Source organism: Aotus nancymaae, unplaced genomic scaffold, assembly GCF_030222135.1.
Source record: "Aotus nancymaae isolate 86718 unplaced genomic scaffold, 86718_ANA_hifiasm-v0.15.2.pri h1tg000009l, whole genome shotgun sequence".
Classification (NCBI taxonomy): domain Eukaryota; kingdom Metazoa; phylum Chordata; class Mammalia; order Primates; family Aotidae; genus Aotus; species Aotus nancymaae.
In genome coordinates, this window is record NW_026988420.1 from 16,842,510 (window position 1) to 16,867,367 (window position 24,858).

Here is a 24,858-nt window from a genome sequence, read left to right on the forward strand (position 1 = left end):
CAGTATAAGGTAAGTTGTATTAGAAGAATATTGTGCTGCTACAGAATGGCCAAAAGGACTAGAGAATCAGCATCAATCTGAGCCACATGGCTAGGAATAAATCCTGGAACTATACTGCATAACTGGTTGGGTGAGGAAATTGTAGCCACTGTTGCCAAGCACTGACACACTGTGCTTTGTAACACTATCTGCTGCTTTGGAAATTTGATCTTGACACATGTGCTGCTGCATCTGGAGAGGATACACTAAGGTCCTGCCTTGATTTGTTGTTGTTAACCAGCTACCAATTTTAAAGTTTGTGCAAGTTCAGTTAAGTTGTTTGGTATTTCAGCTTTTATAGAGGAAGACTGGCTCAGTGGGAAGACTCAAGGAATTCCCCAAACATAAGAAGGGGCAAAATTTAAAGTAGCCCAAAAGAAAAAGACCTACTTAAGGACAAATCCAGGTTTTGTAGGGCCAAAATTTACACAATTTGGTGGGGTTGTGGAAGTTGGAAGGGGATTTATTTAGGAAAAATACATACAAATTTATAATAAATTAGAGGATTTGAAGGGGCTTTTGCAGATGAACATCCCTGAAGTTCTACTTCCCAAATCACTGCGCTAGTTCTGCTTTCCAGCCACTCTGCTCAGCAGTTTATCTCATGCTGGTTAACTCCTACATGTTCTTCAGGCTTCGGCTGGGACATTGCTTCCTCTGAGAGCTTTCTCTGAGCTTTCAAAATCTTCTGACTGCTCTCACAGAACCCTTTAATCTCTCCCATTTAGACATATATGACACTATAATAATTGCCTGTTGATATGCATGATTCCAACACAAGATTATTAAGTACAAAGATTGCAGTCATTTTAGTATCCCCAGTCCGTAGCATAATACCTATACATAGTAGGGACTCAATATTTGTTAAATGAGAAAACTATATATTGTCCTTGCCACCCCCCGCCCCTGCTTTTTTTTTAAGGTAGATCTTGCTCTGTTGCCCAGGTTGGAGTGCAATAGCATGATAATAGCTCACTGCAGCCTTGACCTCCTGGGCTCAAGCAATCCTCCTACCTCAGCCTCAGGAGTAGCTGGGACTACAGGTATGCACCACCACATCTGGCTAATTTATTTTGTGGAGACAGAGTTCTACCACGTTGCCCAGGCTGGTCTTGAACTCTTGGGCTCAAGGGATGCTCCTGCCTTGGCCTCCCAAAGTGATGGGATTACAGGTGTGAGCCAGCCACTGTGCCTAGCCTCCTTATCTGTTTTCATGATCGTGTTCTCATGTTGCTTACCACCATCCATATATTGATGACTATCAATTCTTATCTATAGCTCTAAATGTGTTTTAAAAAAAATGGCTTTATAGGGCTATAATTGATATAAAGCAAACCCCACACATGTAAAATGTACAGTTTGAAGTGTTACATATATATATACACAATGGTAAAACCATCACTATCAAGATAGTGAACATCCCTATTAACCCAAAATGTTTCCTTGTGCCCCTTTTATTATTGAAATTCTGCCCTGCTCTCCAACCCCCTCCCCCCACCCAGTAAGCCACTGATCTGTTATCTGTCATACAGATGAGTTTTTAAAATGTCCAGGATTTTATATAAATGGAATCATACAAAATGTACTATTTTTGTCTGATTTCCTTCACTTAGCATAATAATTTTGAGATTTATCCCTATTGTAGAGTGTAGCAATGCTTCATTCCTTTTATTGCTGAGTAGTATTCCATTATACGGCTATACCGGCTATATTACTGTTGTTTTTTGTTTCTCTGTTTTGAGACGGAGTCTCACTCTGTTGCCCAGGCTGCAGTGCAGTGTTGTGACCTTGGTTCACTGCAATCTCCGCCTCCTGGGTTCAAGTGATTCTCCTGCTTCAGCCTCCCAAGTAGCTGAGACTATAGATACATACCACATTTTTTTTTTTTGTATTTTTAGATGAGACAGGGTTTTACCATGTTGGCCAAGCTAGTCTTGAACACCTGATCTCAGGTGATCCGCCTGCCTTGGCCTCCCAAAGTGTGGGATTACAGGCATGAGCCACCACACCTGGCCAGCTGTACTACTGTTTGTTCACCTATTGATGTACATTTGGGTTGTTTCCAGTTTTCAACTATTAACCATTAAAACTTCTATAAACAGTCATTCCTGTAGAAATATTGCATGAACATGTTATTTCATATCTCTTGGGTGCTAATTGTCTAGCAGTGGTCTAAATCATCTTATGGTTGGGCCTTTTTACATTCCTACCAGTGGTGTATGAGTTTTCCAGTTGCTCTACATCCTTGCCAACATTGTCAGTCTTTCTCATTGTAGCCATTTAAATGGGTGTGTAGTGGTATATGGTTGTGGTTTTAATTTGTTTCCCTATTGAATTATAGTTTCTGAGTTTTGAGAGATTTTTATATATTCTGGATGCAAGCTCTTCATCAGAGATGTGATTGTAAATATTTTCATAGTGTAGAATCTTTTAAATGTTGGTGAAGTCTAATTTACAAATTCTTTTATGGATCATGCTTTTGGTGTGCTAAGAAATCTTTGCCTAACCCAAAATCACAAAGATTTTCTTTCTTATAGAAGTTTTATAGGAGTTGTAGGCCCATAGTCCATTTTGAGTTAATTGTGCATGGTACAAGATATGTATGAAACTCACTTTTTGGCATATGTATATCTAATTTGTTGTAAAGTCTATCCTTTTCGACTATTTTTTCTTCACCGAATTACCTTTGGACCTTTGTTAAAAATCAGTTGTCCACATATGGTATGGGTCTATTTATGGATTCTCTGTTCCATTAATCTGTTTATCTTTATGCCAATACCACAAGGTTGACAAGTCTTGAAATCAGGTAATGTTCTCTCGAGAATAACCCTATGGTCTAAGAAGAATTTACGTTTGGAGTCCTGGGCTAAGGAAACTAGGAGTAGCTAACCCTGAGATTCACTCCCTATCTATGAAGGACATCCACACCCCTAGCCCATATCTTGGAACACAGGCTGTACAGGGGATCAAGGCCCTTTGTTTTGGGTTCAATGGAGGTTGCCAGAAGGAGGGTGCTAAGTGAAAATACTACATAGACTGTATGTTTTTTACAAACAGTAGCAGTTCTCCTATCCAGCATACCACCACTGGACCACTTTTATATGTAAGTCCTGAATAAACCTTGAATAAACCTTGTCTCCACTGGCTCTGCCTCTCCTTTTTTTTTTTTTTTTTTTTTGAGACAGAGTCTTGCTCTGTTGCCCAGGCTGGAGTGCAGTGGTGTGATCTTGGCTCACTGCAACCTCTGCCTCCTGGGTTCAAGTGATTCTTTTGCCTTAGCCTCCCCAGTAGCTTGGACTTACAAGGGTGCACCACCATGCCCTGCTAATTTTTGTATTTTTAGTAGAGATGGGGTTTCACCATATTGGCGAGGCTGGTCTCAAACTCCTGACCTCGTGGTCCGTCATTTTTGGCCTCCCAAAGTGCTGGGATTACAGACCTGAGCTCCATTGCCTGGCTCTGCCTCTCTTCTTACAGTGCCATCCCAAATGGAGTCAATGGGGGTCTAGAAGGACAACTGGCCATTTAGATAACATTTGAAAGTTAACCAGTGTAATTCACAATAACACTAAAAAATACAAATGAACATTTCAATAAAGGCAGAAAAAGCACTTGACATTTAATGCTTTCCTCATGATGTTCCAAGACAAGGAAGTACATTATCACTATTTCTATTCAATAGTGAAAGTAATAGCCAGAAACAAAAGGCAAAAATAAAAATAAAAGGTATAAAGTTTACAGAATGTAAGGTCTGACCGCGAGATGGATGGCATGACGACTCCCACGAACCGCACAGAGACCTCTGGAGGGCCTTCCAGAATTAGAAAACGTTAAATAGAATAAGATTGTGGAAAGAGGAAGAAATGATCAACCCCTGGGGTACCTATTTAACTCAGAGACATTCTCTATTGTTTCTTATTCTGGCCTCAATTGACAAGACCATTGGACTTTGTAACTGACCTTGGCCAACCTCATGATACCACACCCTATGACCCCCCTCCCAGCTTGGACAACCTCTTGACGCCACACCCTAAGACCTCCTTCTAGCTTGGCGAACCTCGTGACTCCACAGCCTACGACCCCCTCCCAGCTTGCAAAAAACCGCCCTAAACTTACCTTTTGTAACTTTCCAATGCCTCCCCCACAACCTATGAAACCAACTCCTTTTCCACCGCCCTCCGCTGATTCTATTTTCGGCCTCAGCCCGCCTGCACCAAGGTGAATAAATAGCCTGTTGCTCACACAAAGCCTGTTTGAGGCGGGGTTGTCTTTTCATTCAGAGCGCGCGTTTTAACGCAGAAGAGTTAAACTATCTTTATTCACGGATTGCAAGATTTTGATCACAAATTCCGGAAGAATCTACAGAGTATTACAAATAACAAGGGAACTTAGCAAGATGCTTGAATATAAGGTCAGTATGTAAAAATCAATAGTATTTCTATATTCTTACAACGAGTCGAATATTAAAAAGTGTCATTTAACACTGTATACAAAACACTAAATAATAATAAATCTAATGAAAGGTGCATTATCTCTATGCTGCAATCTATCCAAGCACAGCTGCATTAAAATATAGATACGTGTGCAATTTACAAAGCATTGCCAGGAGAAATTAAAGACCACTTAAATAAATGTTGGGGAAGAATGATATTCATGGATTGAAGGACTTAATGTTAAGATATTAGTTTTCCCCAAACAGATCTATAGATCCATGCAAGCCCAGTAAAAATCCCAGTAGTTTTTGTTTATTTTAAACAAGTTAATTCCAAAATTCATCTAGAAATACAAAGGCACTGGAATAACCCAAAGCAACCTTGGGAGAATAAGTTACAGGACTTCAAGACTTATTATAAAGCTACATCAACACACTTTGGTAGTGGTATACAGTTAGACAAAGTCCACTCCCTCCCGCTTCCCAATCTGCCCTCATCCCTGGAATGTGCGGGCAGCTTTCCCCATCCGATCTGCGTGGATCAAAGGGCGCTGAGGGAAGGCTGACCTACTGGGGAAGGAAACCAAGCGGCACTGAGATAACTTCAGGTACCGACCCTCGGTACCTTCGGATGGAAAAGGTTTTCCTTCTTGGTCTGGGAAGCCCACTAAAGAAAGCCTGGGCTGTGGAGTTGCGGGGAAGGGAATAGTACCGGTGCGTGGCTCGTCGCCCCAGGAACCAGATGGCGTTTAGACCGCTATTAGGGCAGAATGACTTCCGGCGAGTAACAACCGTTTAGGATTCCCAGCCCAGCGATCGCGGGAATCTACGCGCCATCCGGGTCTCTGCTCCCGGAAGAGACCACGCAGACGCGAACGACGTAACGGAGACGAAAGGGCTTGGCTCCCTGTGGCAGCCATGATTAAAAATTAGGGAAAATGGAGCTCGCAGTAGCTTGCATTATTAACCGATCTACAAATGCCCCTAACTGCCACACGTTCCTGAGGGATGACAGTACGTTACAAAAGTGCTTCTAAGCTGCTACTACTGAAAGCTCTGTAGAAGGGCCCGTCGGCGTAGGTGCGGTGAAAAAGAGGGAGAACGTGTAGGTCCCAAGCTTCTGTAACCATGGCTGCGAGGGGCGGGGACTGCCAGTGCTGCTCCTGGGCCGGGGGGCGGGCTGGAAGGAATCGGTCCTCCACTGTCCCAGCCGGCCCCGCGCCCGTAAATTGCCTCCCGTCTCGCTAGTAGCACACTGCGTGGCTGCTCGTTGGCTCCTTAGGACGGAAGCTCGGTTGGTGTTTCTCCAGAAGTTTCCCCTTTGGGCGGTGGCGGAGGTGGTAACCGCGATAGTAGCAGCTCTCGCGGCAGCAACAGTGACTACGAGGGATGGCGGCGGCTGCAGCAGGACCTGCAACGTCCCGGAGGTGAGTGTTTTTCTTTCCCTTTGCTGTTTATTTTATCCCCCTTTCCTTGGCTAGTGAACCCTGCTGAAGTCGTTGTTTTCCTGACAGGTTTTTCCAGAGCTTCTCGGATTCTCTAATCGACGAGGACCCCCAGGCGGCGTTAGAGGTGAGAGCCCATTTCTGCTTCCTCCACTCTACTTAGGGGAACTGGGCCGCTTCGGGTCCCGGCTGATCCGCCTTCTCCCAGCACCGCGGAACAGGGACCCAAGCTGCTGTTGATGTTGCGTCTCAGCCCGGGTATTGCGCTCTCGGTCTCCTTTCTCTGTCCCACGGTAGCCGCGTTACCCCAGGCTCCTATCTTGCTCTTTCCACTCACAGACTCTTGCATTCCTCCAGCTCCTGAGAAAAACCTTCTCCTCTATTTCTTGGGAGCATAGTTGGCATCTGTAGTTGGGCTGGAAGGATTTTTTGTAATGGTATTTATGACTAGAAGAGAAAAGTGGACTCTGGGCTCGATGAAATTATTTTTATCGTTTGACAATCATTCTTGCCATTCTTATGTAAAAGTGTCTGCATGAAGTCAGTCTACTGGAACAAAAACCTTTTCCCTCACGTCCCTGAAACTTTCCAGATGTCTTGTCACAGTTCATTATTCCCTTATTTGTGTATTCGTCAAAAAGTTTTTTGGAGTTGCTATGTGCAATGGCGCTGATTGCTGTGGATTAAAGTCTCGGTTATATACTTAGCTAACCTAGAAATCACTTTCTGTCGGTGTGCAGTGAAGACAAACCATAAAGCTGTAAAGGAATGTGAAAGAGCAAGAATTAAATAATAAGAATTAAAGGAGCGCCTGAAGATCACAGAATTTAGCCAGGAGGTTTTTCTTTGCGTTACATCACAGAAAAGAGGAAATCCTGTTTTGTTATGATCTGACATAAGAAAGTATAACAATTTAAGGCAAGACAGCATCTTTTCTAGCTATGACTTATAAATGTGCCACATGGTACTAGAGCCTCCGTTGAGGTGGTCTTGGAGCGGAGACCTGAAGGCACAAAGGAAGTTAACTTGGCAGCTCTGGGGAAAGAGCATTCCAGGCAGGACCAAGAGCCAGTGCGGATCCCGAGGTAAGAATGAATTTGGCCTCTGTATGAAGCAGCAAAAAGGCCCTGTGTATTCGAGGGCCCATTTGATTAATAGATAAGGTTGGACAGGAAACCAGGAGCCCCAGGTCCTGTAAGGCCTTTTAGGGTCCAAATATGTTTTTTACATCTAAATATATAGACCTTTAGAAACCGGGAATAAGGCTTCTGGGATCGGTTTGGGGATAATGTTACAGGAAGCACTAAGAATTTTTCTCCATAATTTCTTATATTAGCTAGACAGCTATTAACATTAAGTTTACATTTGTTACTGTCCTCTTAGACCTGCTTCCTTTAGAAATCCAGTTTATATAAAAGTTGCTTTTAAAGGATATTAACATAATGAATTTTATTGTCATTTTCCATCTTATTTTACTTTTAAAAATTTTTATGGAGACATATATGAATCATGTAAATAACCCAGATTTTAAGTCTACAGTTTGATGAGTTTTTACATGTGTGTACACCACCAGATCAAGATACAGAGTATCACCATTCATAATGCACCTTCATGCTCCTCAGCCAGTAATTCTTCTTACTGTCCTGCTGACTCCTGTTTTGACCTCCATCACCATCAGTTAGTTTTGCTTGTTCTTGACTCATTCATGACCCAGAATCTTTGTTGAATGTAGATGCTTTGTTGAATGTAGGCTTAGTAGATGCTTTGTTGAATGTTTTTGCTTTCATCATTACGTGAGTATACATTCATATTGTGTGACGTGGTAGTTCTTTTACATTGCTATGTAATACCGCATTGTATAATTGTGTATGTTGTATAGATGTAAGTACAGCGCAGTTTATTCCAACAGTGGATATATGGGTTATTTCTAGTTATTAGCTAGCATTAATAAAGCTTCTGTGAATACTCTTGTATGTGTATTTTGGTGAACACATGCATTTCTTTTGGTTGTAAGTACCTAGGAGAAGAATTGCCTAGAATAGTCACGTGACTAGCATTAGTAACTTCGTTTTTAATATGTGGCCCTTGGACCAGCAGTATCAGCATCATCTGGCAATTCATGAGAAGTGCAAATTCTTTTTTTTTTTTTTTTTGAGTTGGAATCTCACTCTGTTGCCCAGGCAGGAGTGTAGTGGTGTGATCTCAGCTTGCTGCAACCTCTGCTGCTGCCCAGGATCAAGCGATTCTGCTGCCTCAGCCTTCTGAGTAGCTGGGATTACAGACGGGTGCCTACCATGGTGCCTGGCTAATTTTTGTATTTTTAGTAGAGTCGGGGTTTCACCATCTTGGCCAGGCTGGTCTTGAACTCCTGACCTCGTGATTTACCCACCAAGGGCTCCTTAAGTGCTGGGATTACAGGTGCGAACCACCACGCCCTGCCTAGTAGTAGAAAATTCTTATTGAAAGTCCTTAAGTCTCATGTAGTCCAGTACTTCTTATCGTTCCTTTTCAGTGTACAGAAAAAGAGACCTGACTGAGCATGGAGGCCCACGCCTGTAATCCCACCACTTCGGGAGGTCAGGAGTTCAAGACCAGCCTGGGCAACATAAAGAGACCCCATTTCTTAAAAAGAGAGAAAACTGGATAAATCCAAATGATCTGTCATAGACATGTACATACCAGTTACAGGCAGAAGGGGAGCCTCAGGACACAGGTTTCCTGAATTTTAGTCTAGTGCTATAGAACAGTGATCCTCAAAGGTGTGATTTCCAGATCACCTGCAGCATAAACATATTGTAAATGCAAATTCTCAGGACCCACTCCAGACCTGGAATTAGAAACCTTGAGTGTGGGGAGGATGATCACGATAAGAACCAGTTGTATTAAGAAATGTTCTTTTTTTTTTTTTCTGCGAGAAAGAGTCTCACTTTGTCGCCAGGCTCCAGGCTGGAGTGCAGTGGTGCGATCTCGGCTCACTGCAACCTCCGCCTCCCAGGTTCAAGCAATTCTCCTGCCTCAGCCTCCCGAGTAGCTGGGACTACAGGTGCCTGCCACCACATCCAGCTAATTTTTGTATTTTTTAGTAGAGACAGGGTTTCACCACGTTGGTCAGGATGGTCTCCATCTCTTGACCTCGTGATCTGCCCACCTTGGCCTCCCAAAATGCTGGGATTACAGGCGTAAGCCACCGCATCCGGCCAGAAATGTTCTTTTTAAACTGTGAGATGACCTCACAAAGATGAACAGGTCAGTATAAATTATAATATGATTGGTAATGGTAAGTAGGACTCAAACTTCGGTGAGTGTGAGTGTATTTCCCTTGGATTTTCCCAAGGGCTACTTTAACAGCCATTTGGGATTCAGGTCAGTTGGTATCATGTTAAAATGTATGTATTTTATATAAGATCATCCAATTAGGAGTAAAAGAGAAATGTTCTTATCACATAAGCTGTTTCACATTTTTCATTCATTCTACAAAGAATGGGCATTAGTGGTGAATGCTTTACTGGAAATCAGGAGTCTAAAGATGAAAAGACTACAGTGAGTTTTCAATCTAGTGGAAAGACAGAGGAGTCAACAGATCATTAAAATAGAATTAACTCCTGTTACGGGATTGTGTATAAAAGAGCATAGAACAATAGAAGCTGACTGAGGGTGTTAAAAACTTTATAGAGGAGGTTGGAATTCAGTAAGGAGAGAAAATGTGTGAATTTTGAGATTGGTTTGAGGCCCAGTATGCATGGTGGTTAAGAGCCCAGGCTCTAGCATTAGAAACTCTTAGGTCAAAATTCTGGTTTTATGATAACTGTGTAGCTTCAGTAAAGTTCCTGTCAACACTCCAGAGCAGATTTCTCATCTATCAAATGGGAATATATAGGACCTTGAAAGGGTTATTGTGAAGATAAGTGAGGGTACCCTATATGCTTAATACAGTGCCTGGCTCATGACTGTTCTGTTTTGGGAATAATACAAGTGGTTCAGTAATATTAGATCATAAAGTGTGAAGAGGCAAGTGCTAGGAGATAAAGCCTAGATAAATGGAGAGAGGCCAGGCCATCAAAGACATTAAATCCTAGCACAGGGTTTTCGGTTTTATCATATGATCATGGAGATCTGTGAAGAATTTGGAGGAAGGAAATGAAATGTTCTGATTTACAAAACCTTTAAAAACAGAGTAGATAATGAATTGGAGGAGGCACAAGGGATAGTGGATAGCAGGAAGATAATGGTGCAGACCGTGTCAAAGATGAATATCTGCATGTAGGGCAGTGATTGAGGGCATGGAAGGGAGTTGTTTCATGTAAAATGCACTGGTCTTGGTGACGATTGGAATATAAGGGATGACTCCTGAGTTTCTGGCTGGGGGAATGCAGTAGGAATTGGTGCCATTCATTTAGATAGCACTTAGGATGATAGCACTTAGAAGATCACAGTCAGCATGGGGGAATAGGTTGGAGGAGAGAAAGTAGTTTTAGATTGTGCATATTTGCATATGAGTTGCCTTTGGGACATTTCAGGTAAAGTCTAGAAAAAACTATATGCCAATGCTGCTCGGGAGCACCGTCTAGGCTCAAGATAGACTTGAGTCATCAGCATACATCAACACGTATGTGAAGCCCCCAATAGTTAAGGAATCAAAGGATTTTTCTAGAGGGGAAGAAGTCTTAAGTACTGAACCCAAGGAAAACATTAGTTTTTAAGAGGCAACAGAATGGTAAGCCGAAAGGCCTTATTATTATTGTCCAGGGCTACAGAGAGATCAAGTCAGGTAGGAATCAATTGGATTTGATAAGGGGTTATTAGTGACTTTGAGAAGATTGACTATAGAGAGGCAAATATTTTCATATTCTGTGGTAAAGGAGATGAGGTCAAAGTAGAGACTGGGGAAAAGGCTGAAAAAAGTCTGCAAGGAGAGAAAACAATACTTTTCATTAAGTGCTTACTGGATGCCAGGTACAGATCTAGACAAGCCCAAAACCCTGAAGTCATCTTCAATTTCTCTTATCCCACATGTTCACCCATTAGCAAGTCTTGCTGGTTCTAGTATATTCCAACTCATTGTATTTCTCTTCATCACCTCTGTGGCTAAGATCCTTTTCTAGCCTAGACTTAATGTAGTAGTTTCCTAAGAATGCTCCGTTTCCAGTCCTGATTTGATCATTTATTCACTGTACTGCAGCCAGAATGACATTTTAAAAAAAAGAGTAAATAGGACCATCTCTTTCTCTTACTAACAGTGAACTTTCCATGCCCTTCCATCACTCCTAAGGTCCAAATTCCTTGTAACAGCCTGCAAGCTACACAGTGAGGCCCTTGAAGTAGCATCTTAAAGCTTCTTTGCTCTCTTGGTTTGAGTCACACTTTCTGTTGATTGACTGTAACTCCCTGTGAGTTGAGGAGCATCTGTATATGTTACTTTGTGAAAGTCACACTACTAGGTTAAAGCAAAGTCAATGACATGTGGCAATTGAAATAATTTTACCATTTAAGAAAACTACCACATCCCTAGAGTTTGTAGGCAGTTGGCAGAAAATAAAAGTGTTCCTGGGTTCCTGCAGTTGTCCTTGATCTCCCTATTTGTGTAATCTTTTGCATCATGATTTTTCCAGCTACCACACCTATATGTTGTGACTGCACAGGTTGAAAAACTTTCAGTGTCCCTAATGTTAACTCTTGGTAGTTGACACAGCCATCTATTAGATTGTAGGATTTGAACAGAATGTTTAGTTTGGTTTTGTTAGAGTTGTGTGCTCTTGATAAAGGATAGGAGAGGGCCAGGTAAACTTGATTGTGTATGTATTGATTGTCTTAACCTCCCTCAGTGCTAGATTTAAATTCTAGTCTTTTTTTTATAGGACAGCTTCATGTTTTCTGAGAATCTCAAATTCTATGTGGTGTTTGAATCTTCTCCAAATTGGAGAAAATCTGTAATGGCCAATGCATATAACAAACTCTTCAGAATATATGAGGTGATAATAATTACCATTTATTGAGTTCTTCATGCCAGGAACTAAATGCTTTACAGTACAGAGATACTACATTAGATTGTCTACTTTTGGGAGGAGGGGCAGGAGAAGTGGGGGAGACACTGATTGTATTATAAGGAAAAACTCCAAGGTTATATCCCTATTATCTTTCCTCCAAATAGCTTCTGACAGTAAGTTATTTGATTAAAATTTATGTTTTAATTAGAATTTGATGGCTTTTTGAAAGCTATTATTGACACTCAACATGTTTGTTTTTGTAGGAGCTGACTAAGGCTTTGGAACAGAAACCAGATGATGCACAATATTATTGTCAAAGAGCTTATTGCCACATTCTTCTTGGGAATTACTGTGGTAACTTTTCTTACAAAGTATATTGTCTGCTTTTAATAAGTTACTTATGCATTTTACCCATGACAAATTAATCAAATAAAGGTTGTCTTTGAGAATTTTTAAATTGGTCTTTTATAGAAGGTAAAGTAGGTCAAATGTGACAGACATGTTGAGCAACACCCATTTAAATTTTATGGATGTCTCTTTTCCTTCATTGGGTGGAGAACGTATGCAGATTTAATTTGTAGTTAATGGGTATGCTGATAAAAAATAGCATCACATTTACTATTTGACAGTATTAAAATGCAATACTCATTTGTATTTTTTTAATATAAAAAAGAATGTGGCCAGGCATGGTGGCTTATGCCTGTAATCCCAACACTTTGGGAGGCCAAAGCAGGAGGATCATTTGAACCCAGGAGTTCAAGACCAGCCCAGGCCACATAACAAGACCACCTATATTTAAAGAGTAATGTATTTCTATATTTTGTAACTTTAAAAAATTATTCTGATCAAGAATCTGAAGAGGGAAAAACTGAATACTTGGAGTCAAATTACGTAAATGGTGTTAATGAGACAAGGAGATGAATTTTGTGACACAGCTGTATTCATTGACTGAAGAACTTTAGGAAAGAAGCTAAATGTTAAGCCAAAAGGAAGGTACAAAAGTAATATTTATTTGAATTCTATCATGTATTAGCTTTCCTAATTTAAAACCATTTGGCATTTCTAGCAACTCGAAAACTTAGAAATCTAAAACTGATTTATATATTGTGTGTATTTGCTAGGATCTGTAAATAATTGACTAAAAACCCATGTTTTTCTACATAGTTGCTGTTGCTGATACAAAGAAGTCTCTTGAACTCAATCCAAATAATTCCACTGCTATGTTGAGAAAAGGGTATGCAGTAGCTACTCTAATTGTTGAGCTTGATATAGATAGTAGGTGTTTAATTTGTTGAATGAGTTCATTGCAAGTTTTATATAAGTGGTAAAATTCTGTATTTGTATATTGTATAGCAGAGATATGATTGTTTTAAATACAACTTAGGGTTTTGTTATTTTGTTAACCATAGTATGTGATAGGAGATCTATACTTAGTAAATTTTAAAATACTGATGATTGAAGTAATTGTAAGGTATAGATGAAACTGATAGATTTCACATTCCTTTTTTGTTTATCATTTGGAATTTACTATATTTGATTGACTGGAGAACATCCTATTCAGCCAAACTGAATAGGCTACATTTAATGCTATGAAAGCTCTATATCTATGTACTTTATATCTCATTTTGTTTCTGTTGATAAGTATAGCTATTCTTTAAGTAAGAAACTTATTTTATTCCTTTGTATAATTACATTTTGGAATGAGCAAGTCTGTACAATTTTAAAGACAGATTTCTTCTGAACTGAGTTCTAAAATTGAATTTTACTAGGAATTGTACTAGATGTTAACAGTATATTAGTCTGTTGGTTTATTAGCATATACTTAAATTTTTTCTTTCAACAGTAGAAAATACTAAGTTTTTTTATTTAGAAAGAAAGCTATTTTCCAACTCTTTTGTGTGTGTCTTAATTTGTTTTAAATATATTCATGCAGAATATGTGAATACCATGAAAAAAACTATGCTGCTGCTCTAGAAACTTTTATAGAAGGACAAAAATTAGATAGTAAGTATTGAAATTATGCTCTAATAAACTTACCTGTTTCTATCTTAAATACCAAAGCTGAATTTTGTTAATGTTAATTTCAAATTAATTGTAGAAGCCCAATAACTATTTTTCTCATCTTAATTACATTTCATATGGATTGCAGATATGAGATCACTTAAAATTGATTAAATTAGCCATTTGGCATTTAAATTACGGTAAACTTTACCATTAGAAGTAAAAAACTGCATGTAAACACTTAACATGCTCTCTCTACTTAGTCTGGCTTTGTTTTTTTCTAATGGAGAAGTGAAAGTTTAATTTGCTTTCATGGTCAGAAGTCTCTTCATTTTAAGTTACTCAGATTGCTGAGATGTGAAATTTTAACATTAAAGGTTTTTATGGAGAAGTAAGGTGTATGTTTGGGTAAATTACGAGCGAGTACAGAAGAAACACAATTTTGAGAGTATTGTGACTTTTAATGTTATATTTTTGAGGGGAATATTTGAAAAGTATCACAGTGGTGTGGACATCTAGACATATATAGACATTGTAAGAGCCAATAATTTTTAAATCTGAAAAATACTAAGATTATGAGTAATCTCAGAAAATTGGAGACTACATAATCCTTCTTATACTATCATTTTATCTTTATGTTATGATAGAACTTTATCACAATTCTCTAAAGAAGTATTTCTTAACTGGAAACAATTTGTTTCCCAGGAAACTTTAGGCAATGTCTAAAGAGGATAGTCATGAATGGTGGGTGGGGGGGTGTGCTACTGATATGTAATGAGTATAAACCAGAGGTGCTACTAATACCCTATAATGCCCAGGACAGTCCCGCCTGATAAAGAAGTATGTGGTTCAAAATGTCAGTAGTACTGGAGTTAAGAAACTCCACTCTTAGTATTGCATGTTACATTCTTAATCTGTACTGCTTTGAATGTTTGCTTTTCTGCTGTGTAGCTATTCAGAAAAAAGGATTTTAGGACTGATTATGCAAATGGAAGCTACAAATTACAAAAGGAGAGGTCTGGGTGATAGCCTTATTCTCAGACTTGCTTATCCCAGTTTTAGTACATTAATAGTAAGGCTATTCAGTCAGCAAACAGCGTATCTGCACTCTTAGCAAATTCTAGAGTCAAGTTACCTAGTGCCTTGGTATATATTTGAAAACCCTGAAGAAACATGAGTCTTAGCATTCTTTACATTTTCTCTCTTTTTTTTTTTTGAGATAGAGTCTCGCTCTGTTATTGAGGCCTCCCAATGTGTTGGGGTTGCAGGCGTGAACCACTGTGCCCAGTCTCACTCTCAACATTTCTAAGCCCTATTCCTTTTAAGAGCAATAGAAATGTTTCCTGCCTAAAATTCCTTTCTTTTTTTTTGTTGGGGGGAGTTGGGGCACAGTCTTGATCTGTCACCCAGGCTTGAGTGCAGTGGCACCATTGTAGCTTACTGCAGCCTTGAATTTCAGGGCTCAAGCAGTCCTCCTGCCTCTGCCTTCTGAGTAGCTGGGACTGGAACTATGTGCCACCACACTGAACTAATTTCTTAAATATTTTTTTGTAGGAAAAGGTCTTGGTACATTGCCCAGACTTGCCTCTGAACTCCTGGCCTCAAGTAATCCTACTGCCTTGGCCTCCCAAAGTGCTGGGATTACCGGCATGAACCACTGCATCTGGCTCCTAAACTCTTTTCTTGAGTAATATCTTAATATCATGCCATTGACATTTATTCTATAGTTATTTCAGAGGTGGCCTTTAGAAAAAGGCCTCTTTGATAAAATTGCTATGAGGATATTTCACTTAGAAATAAATTTATCTTTAAATCCAGGAAACTTTGGTTGTTGTTTTTTTTGTTGTTGTTGTTGTTTTGTTTTGTTTTGTTAAGACGGAGGCTCAGACTCTGTCGTCCAGGTCATAGTGCAGTGGCGTGATCTTGGCTCACTGCAACCTCTGCCTCCTGAGTTCAAGTGGGAATTCTCCTACTGCAGCCTCCTGAGTAGGTGGGACTACAGGCACGTGCCACCACGCCTGGCTAATTTTTGTATTTCTAGTAGAGACAGAGTTTCATCATGTTGGCCAGGCTGGTCTCAACCTCCTGACCTCAAGTAACCCACCTGTCTTGGCCTCCCAAAGTGCTAGGATCACAGGCGTGAGCCACCATGCCCAGCCAAAATCTGAGAAAAATTTAAGTTAAACTTTCAGGCTTCTATTTTTATAAGACAGGGTAAATAATTTTTGCCTTTGCCACTCTTTGTGTGATAGATTGCTTGGTTTTAGTTACTGATTATTTAAAATAATAGGTTACTCAAATCTAGGATTTTGATACAGTAGTTCTCTAGAATACAGTGCGTGTGTGAGAGTTTATTTAAAATTTTTATTAAGCCTGTATAGTTGGATTTCTTTTATAAATTAGTAGAGTATAAATTTTTAAGAAGTTTTTAATTTAAAATTTTCAGATTAATCTTGCCTGCAGTTAACTAGAATTAATAAATTTTTAAATTTTTTTAACATATCTCACTATGTACTGTGACTGTTTAAATGTAATCATTGTTCTGTATCTCCAGAAATGAATAATTTGTTTATGCATACATTTACACTGTTATCTATAAATATGTAATACATCACCTATAGCCTCTCAACTGCCATGTAACTTGAAGATAGGACAAAACTTCACATACTTTAAAGATGCTTGGTGTTTGTAGGAAAGGCATGGTAACAGATAAAGCCACTGAGAGAATAGTGGACTGAACAGGTAGCTGCATTGAAGAGCAAGCTGGGGCTTGGAAAGGCTTTTGGACCTCAACTCAGCTCCCAGATAGCAAGCCTCCTCCCCACTCTAACTGATGGCATATGGGAATCTGATTTACATCTGATTTTGTTGTGTGTGTGAAGAAGCTTCTCTTAAGAGCAGAGTGATTGGGGGAAATGTAGATTGTTTCTGTGAAATTAATAAGGTTGCTGTAGTTAAAATTTTTTAAAAATCAGAATGTTTCAGGATGAACATCTAAATGTTAAACTGTTGGTATATTTATAACTACAACAGAGTTGGCAATAAGATCTGTTAAGACAGATTTTATTCACTGCTGACTCCCCAGTGCCTAGAAGAGTGCCTGAGATGTAGTAGGTATTCAGTAAGTATTTGTTGATTAATAGGTTGTGCAGAGGAGTGATGTTATAGTCAGTTGTTTCTTTCTAGGTGCAGATGGTAATTTCAGTGTCTGGATTAAAAGGTGTCAAGAAGCTCAGAATGGTATGTAGGTCTCCCGTGGTATTTCAATTTAAAAAGTAAATATCTGAAATTTTTTGGTTTAAACAGATTTGTTTTTACCTTTATGATTTAGTTTAAATAGTGTACATTTCCTTAGATGTGGACTTCCAAAGATATACTGGGTTTTGCATAGCTTCTTACGTTGAAAGGGAGATTTGGGTGGATTTGCTTGTATGGTATTTCAGTAAGAAATTACTAAGGGGCCCAAAATGAATTCAGGATACAAAATGAAACCACTATAGTTGAAAGGTATGGAGAATTTGCTTGCTTAATCAATATGTTTGTGCTATAGAAATCATATAAATAACTTTGCTTATAAATTTACTGTTACCTGAAAATGCTTCCTTTTTATGTTTTAATAGGCTCAGAATCTGAGGTGGTAAGTCCAAAGTTTTTTCTTCATGTTTTTATTTACTTAAATTTAAAATACCAGACCATCCTAGTCAACATGGTGAAACCCCGTCTCTACTAAAAATACAAAAAATTAGCTGGGCATGGTGGCGCGTGCCTGTAATCCCAGCTACTCAGGAGGCTGAGGCAGGAGAATTGCCTGAAGCCAGGAGGCAGAGGTTGCGGTGAGCCGAGATCGCGCCATTGCACTCCAGCCTGGGTAACAAGAGCGAAACTCCGTCTCAAAAAAAAAAAAAAAAAAAAATACCAGATATATTTGGGACAAGACTCAGGATGAGCTCACTGCTGGTTAAATATTAAGCAATTCCATTTAAGTACTGGTTCCTCTAGGAACTGAAATAAAATCATTTTTTGATAAATTATAGAAGTTTCTAGTCATGAAAATTATTGGGCTATTTTAATGAATTTAGTGTGTGGTTAAAGTTGATTTCGTATGTTTTAGTATGGTCAAGATGATTATTTTTCCCTTACTACACCTTATCACATTTATTTAGGTTCAACAGTTTGAATCAGTTGTAGGGCTTTTTATGATAGGCTAACACAAAAGTTAAAGAAAATTGGAAATGTTTATCTCTAATTCAGTGTAGTGTAGTGTTGTTTTGGACATGAAAACTTTTAAGTCTTTTCAGTTAATAAAGATAGTGGAATTGAATAAAAGTAACTTTAATTTTTTTTAAAAAAAGACAATGTGTTGCTCTGTCGCACAGGTTGAAGTACAGTGGTGCCTTCATAGTTCACTTTAGCCTCAAACTTCTGGGCTCAAGCAGTCTTCCCACCTCTGCCTCTCAAGCAGCTGGGACTCTAGGCATGCTCCATCAAGCCTGTCCAATATGCTGTTTCTTTAAAACAATTTCTAAAACAATGCTCTTTTAGTTTAGGGGGTTGCTGAATCTTAGAACTGACCATTTTATATAAGCAACCTTTTCTAATCATGCCTTTAGAAGTTTTCTGTTATTTAAACGTCTATTTTAGAGAAAAAAATCTTTTCTGAAATTGAAAAGATTTTTTTAAATGCTGAACATTCTAATTTTTTGAAGACTAGTTTTATTTAACAATTACAGTCACCATACTTTGTCTTGAAAGTTTTCATGTAGTTATTTCATATCAAAATAACTGCAGTGTTGGGTAAATTAATATAATACGTGTATTTTAATATACAGTCGCTAAACTGACTTGTAAAAATCTTTCTCTTTCAACTTGCCAATATCAATCTGCATCCCAGTGGATTCATCAGTCAAAAATCAAGTAAGTGTTTCTTTTTCATAAAACAATGCGTGATAAATATGCCTAAAGGGGGGAAAAACCCTGTAATTTAATACAAAGTAAGCAAATTCTTACCATGTGATCCTTAAGTTTTTGTTTTCTAACATAGTGGCAATAGTCTTATGTAAAGCTAATTTTAAGGCTGTTTAAGGATTAATAGTTAAGTTAAATTTAAATCATTTCTCATCTTTAAAGTTGCTTCACTTGGTTTCATATTACATTACCTTTCCATATGTTAAGGGGAGTCTCTTCCAGTTAAGTTTATGTTACTTCATAGGTAAACAAGTTAGTAGTAGACTTAACAGAATTGTAACTTACCGTGCCTTTTATATTTGGAGCAAATTTTGCATGGGAACATTCTGTATGAGTTGAAAGTTAGTATTGCTGAGGGCAGCAGTTATAATATTGAATAAACAACTAGCAAGTCTTTGACTTTTAATTATTCATTAGCCTGTGTATAGCTTCTATTCTTAGGACTGTAACAGAAAGAAACACAAGCTATTGATCTGGAGTTTTGCATCCTTACTGAATTACAAAAGGAACTGAGACTCTTAAAGTTCACTTCTTTAATCAAGGTGATTTTGGATATCATTACCTAAAATGGCCTGGAAATGTTAAAACAATCTATCCATGGTCGTTGTAGGGAGACACAGAATGAAACTCCAAGCACCTAGTAGATAATGGAACTTTTACTTGCCCTAGTGGCAGCAGCAGGAGTAGGGCACATAACCATGAAATAATAAAGTGTCCAGAGCATAAAATAATCTAACATCTGACTTAATCTAACATCTGACTTAATGTACTTGATCCTAGGAGTGTAATAGGGACAGAATAAACAGCCCTGCCCTCAGGGAGCTTTTAATCTAGTCTAATTTGAAAGTGAGAATTCCTACGTTTCTAGAGCTTTCGCTGCAAAAGGTGCACAGAATTAGAATCTAGAACCATTAGTCTTCTTGTGTATCTTGAGATTGAAGGAAAGTGTTTTTAATGTTGTGCCTGCCACAGTTAAACTTTATATGATTTTAATTTTAGCTCATTTGCCCCATTTCCTGTGCTCAAGTCTATCTGCTTCCAACTTCAGTTATTGGAGTGTTGACTCAGGCTGACCTGGGTCCAGTGCACTACTACTGCTGACTGGCTTATTGCTTCACCTTTCTGAGCTTAAGTTTTCTTCTCTGTAAAATAGGGATTTAAGGGTTTATCTTTAGTATTTGGGTGAAATGAGAGTGTAGAACTCTGTTGATGGCATATTAATATTAGCTGTTTAAAATAAATGACATCTTTAATATTTATATTAGCTTAAGCACAATAGTGCTAGAGATATGAATCAGAACCCAGAAAATCATGTAAGTATTTAAGTCTACTGGAACAGTTTGAACACCATCTACCTTACTGTTTTTTTTCATTAGGATGGAGCATAAAAAACTAGTTATATAGAGTTGATTCTGTGAATCAATAGCTACTTTCCTGTTTTCTTCCTCCAGATGGAGCTCTTGTTATTTATCAGACTAGTTTTTGTTTTGACAACAGCTTTAAGAAAATTAGAAATGTTATTTTTCTTTTGTTTTGTAATAGGTATGACTGGTATCAAACAGAATCTCAAGTAGTCATTACGCTTATGATCAAGAATGTTCAGAAGAATGATGTAAATGTGGAATTTTCAGAAAAACAGGTCATTAGACTTTAAGTCATTTTTCAATGTTGATTACTATTGTTTGCAAATTTAGTATATTGCAGAATAATCTATAACAGTTTATCAGATAAATGCCATTTCTTCCTGAGATGATGTGGAAAATGCTGAATAAAATCTGAAGCCATCGCTTTGAGATAAGAATAAATATGTTGTAAGTTATAGCTAGATGTGCTTTTTTTTTTCTTTAGGTTTGAAATTCAAAGCAGAACTAGGTTATATTAGTAAGATAATAATGTGATTTGGTTGTACTTGTGTACTTCATGAAAAAGGTCTAGTTACTTTTGTGATCACACATGTCTTAGAATTGACTAACCATGTTAAATGAGTAAGACTTTTTTTTTCTTTTTTTTTTTTTTTTGAGACAGAGTCTCACTCTGTTGCCCAGGCTGGAGTGCAGTGGCGTGATTTCAATTCACTGCAATTGAACTCCTCCTCCTGGGTTCAAACAATTCTTCTGCCTCAGCCTCCTGCATAGTTGGGACTACAGGCACATGCCACTGTGCACAGCTAATTTTTGTAGAAACGGTGTTTCATCATGCTGGCCAGGCTGTTCTCAAACTCCGGACCTCATGTGATCCACCCACCTCTGCCTCCCAAAGTGCTGGGATTAGAGGCATGAACCACCGTTCCTAACCTCATGAGTTTGACTTTTAACCACTTGATTTCTTAGCATTTAGTAGAGAGCTTCATGAAAGATGATTTAAAAGAGGTAGTGGTAGAACTAGATGTTTTGCACACGAATAGCCTTTTACTATATATCATTTTGCTTTTGTATATTTTGTTTTCTTGAGATCTAAATGTCAAATAGGTGTGATTAAATATATGATAAATATTATGAAACTCGTTTCTGCTATTTAACGATGTGTATGTAAGAATTTGTGTCAAGGATATCAGATGGGAAAAAAAGGTTCTTGAATCTTTGAGAACCTTTTCAGGTTCTTTAATATTCCATATATATTGTTTAAAATAATTTGTAACATTATCGAAGTTATGTAATTATTTCATCTAAGTTTTTTGCCCTCCATTATATACATTTACAAAATGTGATGCTAATTTTGTGTTCATTAGTTGTCTGCTTTAGTTAAACTTCCTTCTGGAGAGGATTACAATTTGAAACTGGAACTTCTTCATCCTATAATACCAGAACAGAGCACATTTAAAGTACTTTCAACAAAGGTAAGACAATTTGAAAGGGTTGTTACTAGTAATATTTCAGAATTATTGAAGTACTGGTAAACTAATCACCCATGTGTTTATAAGCTTATAGATTCTTTCAGCCACATATCTTTAAAAGGGACAGGAAAATAAGGATGACATTTTTTGAGTATCAGGGTTATTTTACCTCTTAAATTCTAGTACAGTAAAGTCTAAAAATCCACTCAGTTTGTGTGACATTTGTGCACTTATTAGGACAGATACAATGTTTTTCAATAAGATTTTTTTAAAAAGATAGATAAACTCAGCGTGTGTTTAAGATTTGATCTGGCAATATCTCTTCTCTTGAACTTGTCGGTTTTGTCTGCTTTGATGTACAAATACTTTTCTCACACTATCTCACACAGTTAAAAATATAAACTGTTATAAAGATGAATCTCTTTTTTTTTGAAATGGAGTCTCACTCTCTGTCGCCCAGGCTGCAGTGCAGTGGTGTGATGTTGGCTCACTGCAACCTCTCTGCCTTCTAGATTTAAGTGATTCTCCTGCCTCAGCCTCCCGAGTAGCTGGGACTACAGGCATGCACCACCACACCCTAATTGTTGTATTTTTAGTAGAGACGGGATTTCACAGTGTTGGCCAGGCTGGTCTCCAATGCCTGACCTTTTTTTTTTTAATTAAACTGATTTTAGATTATTATGAAGGAACAATGAATGAATTATTTAATTAAACTAAATTTTAGATTCCTTTATATTTTTAAAAAGAAGTAAAGATATACAATAGAATTAATATTCAGGGAATATTTATCACTCAAAAGATGTAGATAGTAGTGTAATTTGGTAGGAAATGTACTGAACTGAAAATTTGAAAATCTGACTGTGGATCTTTGCTTGCCCTGTGAATTTAGTCTAGGCACAAAATGACTGTAAGACTGAACTTTCAGCACCTTTGAAAAGAGGGCTGTGGACTGGAATCCTTTCAGCTGGATAGAATTGTGTGAAGGTATATGATAAATGATGAGTTAATGGGAATAAATGATGTAGGTAGGCTTTTTTTTTTTTTTTTTTTTGAGACAGAGTCTAGCTCTGTTGCCAGACTGGAGTTCAGTGGCGTGATCTCGGCTTACCGCAACCTCCGCCTCCTGGGTTCAAGTGATTCTCCTGCCTCAATCTCCCGAATAGCTGGGATTACAGGCACACACTGTTATGCCCAGCAAATTTTTGTATTTTTAGTAGAGATGGGGGTTTCACTATGTTGGCCAGGATGGGCTCATCTCCCAACCTCGTGATCTGCCCTCCTCGGACTCCCAGAGTGCTGGGATTACAGGCATGAGCTACTGCATCGGGCCTACTACTTCTTTGTTATACACAAGTCCTACAGCATACTGTTTATATTTGTTAAGTTGAAGTTCTAAGGACATGGGAAGTTTCCTATTGTGAAACAGGATCAGGGTTGGCCTGTGTCATGAAGAATGATAATTAGGCCTGCAGAAAGGAGACAGCTGCAGAAGGTTGGAGCAGGAAGTGCAAAGTGAAGTAGTTTTTTGCACCTAGTTAAAAAGGCTCTGCCTATTTATTTGGAGATTGTCAAGAACAAAGCTGGTTAATTATGAGGCAGATTTATGAAATAGCTGCATGGGACAATAGAAGGTGAGGAAAGGGATGAAATCTTACCAGGATTTTAGTCTGTCACTGGTCATATCCACATAGTATAGAATTTGTTTAATAAAAGAATTTGAGTAATCCAACACAAAACTCTAGGTAGATTTGAGATGGCTGTAGTTCAGAAAATTATGAATTTGACTTTTTTGGTATATGTCTATCAAGAGATTGCTAATGCAAGTGAGCTGAGATCACGCCATTGCACTCCAGCCTGGGCAACAGAGTGAGACTGTTTAAAAAAGAGAGAGTGATTGCTAATGCATGTCCATTTGAAGTAATTTAAATTGAGTGTGAATAAATGATAAATGACTTAAGAACTTGTGTTACTGAGCCACCTCATATGGTGAAAGAATATCACGTGTGGTAAATATACAGATGTGTGGCTAGAGTTGAGGATGTAATTAAGCACTCTCATCTCTAATTCTTTTTTCTCTTTTGAGTCTTGGATTTGTTAACTTTAACCATTCTTCAACTATATTGTGTTCTCAGTTTGCTTTTTCTGCCCCTTTCCTCTTTAAATGCCAAGTGACTACTTTTCTTCCTTGTATAGTCGTTCGTTTATGTGTACATTTCATGTCCCTCATTCCTATGTAAGCCTTTGAGGATAAGAAGCATGTCTTATTTGTATCTTTGTATGTGCTCCAGTTAGGGTTCCCAGATAAAGTACTCACTTAAGTTTGTACTTCAGATAAACAATGAATAACGTTTTATTATGTAAGTATGTTTCATGCTGTATTTTTATTTCCTAAACTTGGCTGCCCTCACCACATGCATTGCACTGTGAGTGCTTAATTCAATGAATGAATGAAAATTGGGTTCTGGTTTTAGTCCCATGACATTGGCAGAGTATTTTTATTCTTAGTTTTGCAGGTGGAAAAAAATCTGAGGTTAAAGGACTTTAAATACTTTCCCCAAGTTTACCTAGTTAACCAAATTGTTCAGCCTGGCCCAGGAGACATAGATACACTTCTGACTGCCAACCAAACTAGTACATCTTTGCTTGGGTTTTTCTAAGTTTGAGATTCTAAGGTTGTGTTCTAAAGAATTATTATGTTTCTTGTCCTGACCCTGGTATCTCCACATTTTATATATATTTTGACACACACGTAATCTTGTTAGATTACTAACTCTTAAGCTATTTGGGGGGAAACAATTGAAAGAAGTTTTCTTGATTATGTCTTAAAGGAAATAAATGAAAAAGTCTTTGAATTTTCTTTTGCATACAGTAGAGGGAGACAATATTAAAACACTAAAAATAAAATCTCTGGGTTACTGAGGCTTACTTCGTGGACACTAAGAGAGAATAGTACTAAAATAATTTGTTTTTCATGTGTTCAGATATCTTGATCATTCAGATATCTTGGACCTTTGTGAATTGAGAAAGGATGCATTTTTCAGAAGAGAATCTGCTTAATATTAGAGATCTGTAAAATTTGCAGCTTAAAAGGGCGATTTCTTTGCTTTTGGAAATTCTCTTTTCTTTCCCACCTTGAAGATGAAACGAATGTTGCTGTAG

At 38.1% G+C, this 24,858-nt stretch overlaps 1 protein-coding gene across 2 annotated transcripts in view; it reads left to right on the top strand.

The window, feature by feature from the left end:
• The first annotated feature begins 5,399 nt into the window (after window positions 1–5,399).
• SUGT1 (SGT1 homolog, MIS12 kinetochore complex assembly cochaperone) overlaps window positions 5,400–24,858 on the top strand; it is a 37,537-nt gene continuing 18,078 nt past the window's right edge. The window contains exons 1-11 of one of the 2 annotated variants that reach the window (XM_064373614.1): window positions 5,400–5,898; window positions 5,986–6,043; window positions 12,164–12,254; window positions 13,065–13,134; window positions 13,834–13,904; window positions 15,943–16,038; window positions 17,088–17,141; window positions 17,522–17,538; window positions 18,793–18,815; window positions 20,409–20,505; window positions 21,595–21,702. In XM_064373614.1, coding sequence (XP_064229684.1) covers window positions 5,861–5,898; window positions 5,986–6,043; window positions 12,164–12,254; window positions 13,065–13,134; window positions 13,834–13,904; window positions 15,943–16,038; window positions 17,088–17,141; window positions 17,522–17,538; window positions 18,793–18,815; window positions 20,409–20,505; window positions 21,595–21,702 — 723 coding nt within the window. In that variant the 5' untranslated portion in view covers window positions 5,400–5,860. The remainder of the gene's footprint in view (window positions 5,899–5,985; window positions 6,044–12,163; window positions 12,255–13,064; window positions 13,135–13,833; window positions 13,905–15,942; window positions 16,039–17,087; window positions 17,142–17,521; window positions 17,539–18,792; window positions 18,816–20,408; window positions 20,506–21,594; window positions 21,703–24,858) is intronic. The other variant, XM_012466199.3, reaches the window with a different exon arrangement.